Here is a 9525-nt window from a genome sequence, read left to right on the forward strand (position 1 = left end):
GGTATGTATGTTCCATAAACTACACCTATTATAGTTTATATGTTTGCTCTTGTATTGCTATATGACTTAGTAGAATAGTACTTAAGTTTCCAAAACCATACCTATTATAGTTTATGTGTATGTTCTGTATATAATGAAAACCTTTGTAATGTAACATTTTGTGTAAACAATAGTGAAACATTTGAGAAAGAATCCCTTTTGCTCAACATGTTAAAAAATGGTTAAAGTTTTATTTAAATAGGTTTTATATTCATATATATATATATATATATATATATATATATATATATATATATATATATATATGTATATATATATATATATATATATATATATATATATATATATATATATATATATATAATGCATATATAATTTAGATTGAAAAGGGCCGTCAGACAAGTGATTCTCCCTTAAGCCCACAACCGAACAAGGAACATGAGTTAAGGCGGAAACACTAGTCCTAAGTTTGTTAAATATTAATTATATATAAATATATATAATTATATATTTTTTGAAACACTAAGTATAAAATAATTGAAGTATTTGGAAACAGATTTGAAATAATTTGAATGTTAACACAAGATTCCTTGTGTTTTACTTGTATCCCCCCACCCTCTAAAAACATTGAAAAATAGTGAAAATGTAGGGGTGTGAACTCACCTCGATTGTACGTTCTTGTTTGGATACGAAGTGGTAGTGATGATCCTTGGGTTAGGACTAGTGTGAGCAGTCGTATCCTAAAAATAATTATACATGATGTCGCATTTAAATTAATAAGATATTAATTTAAATAATAAACTATATAAAAATTTAATGCGTTAGAAACACTTACCTATGTAATAAATATTTACAAAAAGCTTTAGGAATTTACTGAAAGTATTCTTGGCGTTTTTAGTGCTCTTGGGTGAAAAATTGAAGATTTGAAGATTGTTCTTGGTGTCTTGGTGTTCTTGGTGAATCTATGAAGATCTGGATAAAATCTCTTGAATATATGAAGGTTCTATATGAGTTTTGAGAGAAAAATGGGAGTGTTTTTGGCCTAAAAAATGAGAAATAAATTGATTTTGCGGCTAAACATATATATAGCAATGTGTTTGCGGCCTTAATGGACCTTGGCTTTGAGATTTCAGTACTTAATAGGCTTGGCTAGTTGATTTTGGTCTCAAAGGAGGTGATTTCAGCCATAGCAAACTGAAAACCCTAATTTCCTTTATTATACATCCGAAATCCACTTTGTACATTGATTCCAAAAATCGAAATCAACTTGGTTCTAGATTCCTTTGACCGAAAACCGTATTTAGAGTATTATTCTATGGTTGTAAACTTAAACTTTTGGCTTATTATGATTTAAACTAACTTAAATCAACTTAGGTTTGAATCCATACTTAGTTACTAGCTTATAAACATGCCCTTTAAGCTATAGATGATACAATGGACCATGGATTTCAATGTGGGTTCACTTATGCCTGGTTTAGGTTTAGACCTTTCTTAATCTAAAATTTTTGGGTTGTGACATTATCCCCTCGTTAGAGGGAATTTCGTCCTGAAATTAGAATTCTAAGTGGTTACTCAGGAACTAGGAAAAGATGTGGCTACTTCTATTCCATTTGATCATCTCATTCTCAAGTGAATTTAGATCTTCAATTGGCGTTCGAGTGGATCTTCACTATTGCGTTTGTTGTTCTGATCTATAGAGAGTGTGTGGGTTTGGTTTACTTGTCTATGTTAATCCGAATGGTATGATGTCTACTAGTAGTCTTGGGAAGCTTTATCCTGAAGTTCATGGTAGGACTCATGCATGGTTCATGTATCATCGTCTTGTGTACACATGTCATATATGATTAAGATTGATAAGACATTCAGATTGGAGACTCTACCTTAAGTCCACAACCAAACAAGGAACAGGAGGTAAAGCGGAAACACACATCCTATGTCCATAAAATCTTAATTATATAGCACCCTCGCATATACTCATGGTAGTGATAGGTTAAATGTATTTGTCCCTAACCTCTGTGCTTAAACTTGACCTATTGCATGAGTGGTATTCTGAAAGGTCTATTGGGAATACTTCAAGAAGGTTTTGGAAGATATGGTACCCTTAGCATGAGTACTTCGGGGTTCTGAAGCGAGAGATGATTTTGAGGTTTGTGTTGTATTTGTCGTTATGAGTGACGAGGGTTTCGTTAATCGGTCGGTTATGGCGAAGGGTCTTTTCATAGTACATGAAATTGGTATGGTGAGGACCAGGCCAATCCATGTCGGATGACGTCATCGGAACTACTCATTTTAATAGGTGTTAATTCTGTAACATCCCAAGTCTAGGAGTGCAAGTTCGGTGTTCAAAGTGTAAAATTTGAAGGGCAACTTGGCGAGTCCATGGGTGGACTCGGCGACTAGGGTCGCGACTCAGGTCACGTGTTAAGTGGCCAACTCGGCGAGTCCGAAGCTGGACTCGGCGAGTAGGCGCTATGCGAGGAAAACCCTAATTTCGGGGGATGAGCCCTATATAAAGGACATTATACCCTCTCCCCAACCTCCTTACCTTCCCTTGAAGTCCAGAAAACCCTAGAAACGTGATTGTGAAGGATTTGAGTGCATTTGAGCCTTGGAGAAGAAAGTTGGAGGAAGATCTTGGAGAGTTAGGAGGCTTGGAGCAAGGGGCTTTGCTTAGATTCAGATTCCTTGCTGTTGGGGGCTTCTCTTTGAGGTATTATATCGTTTTGGGCTGCTATCCATGTAGATTCATCATTTTTGGGTTGTATGTAAAGTTTGGCGTGTGTTATATAGAGTTTGAAGGTTAGATCTGAGGTTGCTACCTCAGATCTGGAATGGAGAAGGTCTAGAGTGCATTAAAGTCCCTGTTATTGAGTGATTGGTGAAGCCATCTTGTCCCAAACCCTAGCCCTAGAGTGTAAAATGCCTAGATCTCTTTGGATTCACGTAAAGTTTACCACTTTACGTGATGGAAGGGTTGTAGAAGGGTAGATCTACGTTTTGGATCAATTTCATGGCCTGAAAGGCTTCTGTATGGGTTAAGAACAAGTGGTACTCGGCGAGTCACAAGGGTGTACTCGGCGAGTTGCTTGAAGGCGGGCAAGAACTCGACGAGTTTGAAGAATAACTCAGCGAGTTGGTTGAAGATAGCCTTGGACTCAGCGAGTCTGTTCTTTGACTCGCCGAGTCTATTCTTGAGGTCTTAGCCTTTCCTGGTTAAGCTAAGAATCGGTGAGTCAAGGGATGACTCAGTGAGTTGGAAGGGGGTCCTTTTCAGTGTTGGGGGACTCGGCGAGTCAGCGAGCTAACTCGGCGAGTAGGGTCAGCCAGAAGGTTGACTTTAACCAAGAGTTGACCAGTTGACTTCTAAGGGCATTTTGTTTTGTTTTGAGTGCAATGTTGGTGCTAGCCAGTGGTGGAGATCGTTTCAGTGGTCGGAGCATCTCGGTCTTATCTTTCTAGGCAGCAGTTGCGAGGTGAGTTGTCCTCACTATATCAATAGGGTCTAAGGCACCAAGGCTGGCCATTTATCGGATTGTAACCCGGGTATTGTTGTTATGTAGCTGTTTTACTATATTTGCATCCTGGTAGTTAGGATGGTATTCGTTAGAGACCTGGTTAAGCTCGGTATCCTGGTATATAGGATGATGCTATGCTAGTGACCGGTTAGGTCGGTATCCAGCTTAGTGTATGTTGTGTTACGTGATCTGCTAGATCGGTTTGATTGAATATGAATTGTTATATGATTGTATGTTTATGTGCATATGGTTGTTTAACTGGGGTTGGGTTAAGGCGGGACCTGGTTTGTGCTGTAGGCCAACATACCCAGGGTGGACCGGTTATTCCGAAGGCCCAGCGAGCGGTCCGGATAGGCTGTAGGCCCTACGAGAGCGGACCAGACGTACCGAGGCTTGGAGAGTGGACCAGGCCGACTGAAGGCCCGGTGCGGGTGGACCAGTCATATTGTAGACTCAAAGAGTGGACCAGGTGGATTGAAGGCCCGGTGCGAGCGGACCAACCACCCTGCAGACTCGATGTATATGGCTAGACGCGGAGGGTGGACCAGGTGGACTGTTGGACGGTGCGGCGGACCAGTCACATAGTAGACCCGATATGCATGGTTGTTCTGTGATTCAATATGATATAACATGTTATGTGTGTGGTATATGTGGTTGGTATTTTGGGGGTATCTCACTAAGATTTCGGGCTTACAGTTGTGGTTTAATGTTTTTCAGGTTCTTCTGGAGGTCGTGGCAAAGCAAAGGCGTGATCGTACCGCTCCTCATGTTTATGTTTTATAATATGGACCTGGGAATACTCTGATAATAAATGTATTGAAAAACATTTTGTAATAACGTGATTAAAATGGGTTGTTTTTGAAAAGTTAAATTTTGTTGAAATTTTTGGTCTTTACAAATTCGATTTGGAAGAAGTGTTTGTTATAGTGATAGTGCATTCTGTGTGTACTTTCTAGTGCTTTCAATTTTATCATTGCTATTACTACTGTGAATATCTTGTACCGCATTCAGCGAGTACTTTCAGTGAGGGGGTTCCGATAAATAGTGATGACGTTTCTTAGTATGATCCTTAATAGGTCCCTCTATAATTGCTTGGTGTATACAAGTCATGTATAATTAAGATTAAGAAGACCATCGACTGAGTGACTCCGCCCTAAATCCACAACCAAGCAAGGAACAAGAAATAAGGTGGAATCACGCATTCTAAGTCTGTAAGATCTTAATTATATATGACCCTAACATTTACACTAAGCCATCATAGTTCACCTGCAAGGATTTTGAGTTTTTATAAATGTGGTGTGATTTGTTCAGCGAGGAAGAAATTCATGATTATGTTTTAATTCACACCAATTTTAGAAAACCTTAAGCTTTAATTATTTTAATTCGAAAATGTATCGCTATTCAGAAGTGGTTCCGGGAGAGTCCATCCTACGGCGATCATCAACACCCTTCCATCTCCACCATCATACCATTTTCTTCGACAATTTCTCTTGAAGTTTCCTATTTCACCGCACTCGTAACAAGTCGGGTTTACTCCAATGTCGGGGACTTGGTTGAGGGGTTGTGTCGGTGCCCTACAGAAATGGTTAGTGTGCCCCTTCTTGTTGCAATTTTTGCAATGCATCTCCCAGCAAACTCCAGTGTGATTGAAGTTACATTTGTTACACTTAAGAAGGGTTCCAGCGTAGCGACTGTTGTGTGTTGGAGCGACAGGGGTTGTGGCAGCACGAATAGAAATTATCTGTTGTTTCTTCAAGGGCTCTTGTGTTGGCTGCCCCTTTTTTCTTGCTCCAAAACTTTCACTTATAGTCACTCCTTTTGGTTGGCTCAGGAACGGGGGCCATCACGCCTTGGCGAACTCCATGGTACACGAGTGTTTGTGCCAGGCGATTTGCATTATCGAAAGTAAGTGGATTTGTAGCTATCACATTTCCTTGGATCTGAGGAGATAGTCCCCAGATGTATCTCTCTATCTTCTTGCTCTCCAGGGTAACTATCACGGGGCATATTGCTGCCAGATCACTAAATCTATTAGTGTAGGCTACTATGTCAGAGTCTGTCATAGTAAGGCTCCAAAGCTCCTACTCCAGCTTTTATACCTCGCCCGTTGGTCAGTACTCTTCCACCATCAGTACTTTTAGGTTCTCACAGCCCATTTAGTTAGCCACTGTGAGAATCAGTCACTTGACATGGCCATTCCACCATGTAAGGGCCCTGTCAGAGATGGTGCAGGCAGCAAACTTCACTTTTCTCCATTTTGGGCTCGCACTTAACTCAAAAATCGACTCCGTTTTCTCAAACAATTCCCTTAGAGCAATGACTCCCCTGCTTCCATTAATGGATTTGGGTTTTCAATTGAAGTATTATGAAACAACTTTGAAAAGTTGCATGGGGCACCTTTGAATCTTAACACAAGATTCCTTGTGTTTTACTTGTATCCCCCCCCCCCATAAAACATTGAAAAGTTGTGAAAACGTAGGGGTATGAACACACCTTGAATCTATGTTCATGTTTGGATACGAAGTGGTAGCGATGATCCTCGGGTTAGAACTACTGTGAGTAGTCGTATCCTAAAAATAATTATATGCGATGTTGTATTTAAATTAATAAGATATTAATTTAAATAATAAATTAAAAAATATTTTAATGCGTTAGACACACTTAATTATGAAAGAAATACATACAAAAAGTGTTAGTAATTTATTGAAAGCATTCTTGGTGTTTTCGGTGCTCTTGGGTGAAAAATTGAAGATTTGAAGATTGTTCATGGTGTTCTTGGTGTTCTTAGTGAATTTATGAAGATCTGGGTAAAATCTCTTGAAGATATGAAGGTTCTGTATGAGTTTTGAGAGCCAAATGGGAGTGTTTTCAGCCTAAAAGTTGAGAAATGATTTGATTTTGCGGCTATATATATATATATATATATATATATATATATATATATATATATATATATATATAACAATGTGTTTTTGGCCTTAATGGACCTTGGATTTGAGATTTTGGTCCTTAATGGGCTTGGCTAATTGATTTCGGTCTCAAAGGTGCTGATTTCGGCCATAGCAAACCAAAAACCAAAATTTACTTTGTTATATAACCGAAACCACTTTGTACATTGATTCTGAAAACCGAGATCAACTTGGTTCTAGATTCCTTTGACCGAAAACCATATTTAGGGTATTATTCTATGGTTGTAAACTTAAACTTTTGGCTTATGTTGATTTATACTAACTTATAATCAACTTAGGTTTCAATCCATACTTAGTTACTAGCTTATAAACATGCCCTTAAGGCTATAGATGATACAATGCAACAAGGATTGCAATGTGTTTTCACTTATACCTGGTTATGGTTTAGGCCTTGCTTGATTGAAAATTTTCGGGTGTTTTCTGGGGAAGATCCCAACGTGAGATAACATGTCAATGTTATTAACCTTAGATTTAAACTCTAGGATCTTAACTTATGTTCAGAAATAAGAGGGTTGCCAAGTCTCTACAATGTGAAATGGTCCACTTATTCACATCCCATAGTTAGATATTTTGCGTCCAAGCGAGGTGTATAAACCTTAACTCATATGAAAGAGGTAATTTACTCTTTAAACCTTATAGGGGATTAAGTACCCTTATTCATTTGAGAGATGATCAGTCTCTATTCATAGTTACTATGGAATTTGCGTATTGTAATCGTGAAGATCTTAGAATGTTGTATCCATCGGGATCCTTGAATTCTAGGATCCTTGAATGTTAGGATACCTGGATGTCAGGATCCTTGGATTCCTGCACGCAACAAACATTAGCTTGGGGTGGGCTTTAGTCTAGCTAATGACCCTCCGATGCTTATATCAATTATAATATTTTAAATGGCACATGAAAATGAAGGGTAAAAGGTAAAAAGTATGTGTATATTGATATTTTGGAAAATAACTAATCTCACTTACATGAAATAAGCTTTAATATGTATAGCATTCTAGGATCTTGGCAAGACATTTCCATCGGGGGTAGCTAGCCAACACGCCCCCTTTCCTGCTTCAGCATCTGTGAGATACGGTCCTTCCCATTTACGTGCCAATTTATTTACACTAGGATCCTTGGTATTTTGGAATTCTTTCCTTAATATCAAGTCTCCTATCTGGAATCTTTTGACTTTGATATTCTTGTAGTATTCTTTGGTGATCCTTTGTTGATGGGCAGCGACACGGATCTTGGGAAGATCCTTGACTTCATCAATAGTATCAAGATCTTGGGCTAGGATCTTAGCATTGCTCTCTTGATCCATAGATATATATCTTGCCATTGGTATCATCACTTCAGTGAGGATCATCGCTTCTGTTTCAAACACCAAAGAGTATGGAGTATGGCTTGTGGCCACTTTGGAAGTGGTCCTCTCTACCCATAGGACGAAAGGAAGTTCTTCTGCCCATCTTGCTTTCTTTTCATCAAGCGTTTTCTTCAAGTTATTGACTATAATTTTGTTGCGATATTGTGCATGGCCGTTAGTGTTAGGGCCAGGATCCTCAAAGCATTTGGGATCCTCAAACCTCATCCGATATTCAGGATCCTCAACTATCTCAAGATCCCGACTATTACCGCTATTCTTATTTATTAACATTTATTACGGTTATATTTAATTCATAACTAACACATGTGCATAAATAGTAAAGAGAAGACTTATTCTCAACAAAGTTTTGTCTCAGCTACGCTAAAGACACGTAATACCAAGTCAAACAACGTTTACAAAGCTGGTCATAGAGGATCCTGGAAATATCGGACATCTTGATAGCTAGTTTAGACTATAAATTGACACTCGTATCTCGCACACGACACACTATGCTTACTCTTAGCTTACTATACAAAAAATTTCACTTGTTCTTACTTAAATACTCCCTGTAATCATCATTTTATATTAATAAAATCATCAAGGCAGTTGATCATTATCACCACCCAAGGTTTTGTGTCAGAGATCCTAGCAAGGATCAAGGGCTTTCCTTGTAAATGATCGTGTCATTCTCCTTCCCTTTTTCTATTGCATAATTCGAACATCATAGCCTCTCATTCAATTTTGTTGAGCAATACTTGTGTAATTTTTGACCAAAAGAATTTGGTGCCTACCGTGGGGTCGTGGTGTTCGAAATCCTCTCTTCATCCTCCGCTCCTTCCATTCCAACCAAAAACCTACCACTTCCTCTTAGTGGACCCCCTGGTCAGAGTAAATTGCCTAGCATTCCTAAGAGAAACACCCATTTGTTCACTAGCCAAGGAAGTTTGGGATCTTCAGGATTCCAGGATCCGACTGCTCCGGTCACTACTGCTGAACTTTTTGCTATGATGAGTAAAATGACGCAACAGATGACTCATCAGAAAAATGAGAATCGAACACTACTTAGAGAACTGGAGAGGATGAAGGAATAATTTTAGAGATCCCAAGAAACGATGCTCACAGTTGTACAACCACGAATCCTGAATTTCGACAATGCAGAATCCTCAGGAAATCATCAGGAGAACACGGCTCCTACTACTGTTGTGTTGCCCTGGGGGACAACTATGAACAATCGAGCATTTATGCTCAATAATCTGAATGAGCCTTTCAATACTCATAGAAACCTCAATTCCAATAACTTCTTAAATAATAATACTATCAATACTAACTCTTTAAATACTGATGTAGGAATAGGTCCAAATATGGATAGGGAACTTCAGCAGTTAAGACATATATTCTCAAGCGTACCCAGAGTAGTTCAAACCATACCAGAAGCATCTCCAAAAAGCCACAAGATCTCGAGATTTGCTCCTATGATATTCGATATCAAAATTCCTAAATGCTTCCATACTCCTAGCAAGAAGCCTTACGATGGAACTACGGATCCTGAAGAGCACGTGGCATAATACCGAGAGAGGATGTAGATCATTCCCATCCCAGTGCACTTGAAGGAAGCTTACCTATGAAAAGGATTTGGTTCAACCCTCAAGGGATCAAATTTTAAAAGGCTGCTAAACCTTCCTCCCTATTCTAT

At 38.8% G+C, this 9525-nt stretch overlaps 1 protein-coding gene across 1 annotated transcript; it reads right to left on the reverse strand.

The window, feature by feature from the left end:
- Positions 1–7481: 7481 nt before the first annotated feature.
- LOC145035817 (uncharacterized) lies at positions 7482–8123 on the reverse strand. The gene has a single exon (XM_078984328.1). It carries the CDS (start codon positions 8121–8123, stop codon positions 7482–7484), a length of 642 nt encoding a protein of 213 aa, XP_078840454.1.
- Between the last annotated feature and the right edge of the window lie 1402 nt (positions 8124–9525).

This window comes from Lactuca saligna, chromosome 3 (assembly GCF_052625555.1).
Source record: "Lactuca saligna cultivar CGN05327 chromosome 3, ASM5262555v1, whole genome shotgun sequence".
NCBI lineage: Eukaryota > Viridiplantae > Streptophyta > Magnoliopsida > Asterales > Asteraceae > Lactuca > Lactuca saligna.

Excerpts from the sequence above, each read along its gene's own strand:
- LOC145035817 (XM_078984328.1), bottom strand. The coding sequence starts at position 8,123 with ATGTTAATAAATAAGAATAGCGGTAATAGTCGGGATCTTGAGATAGTT.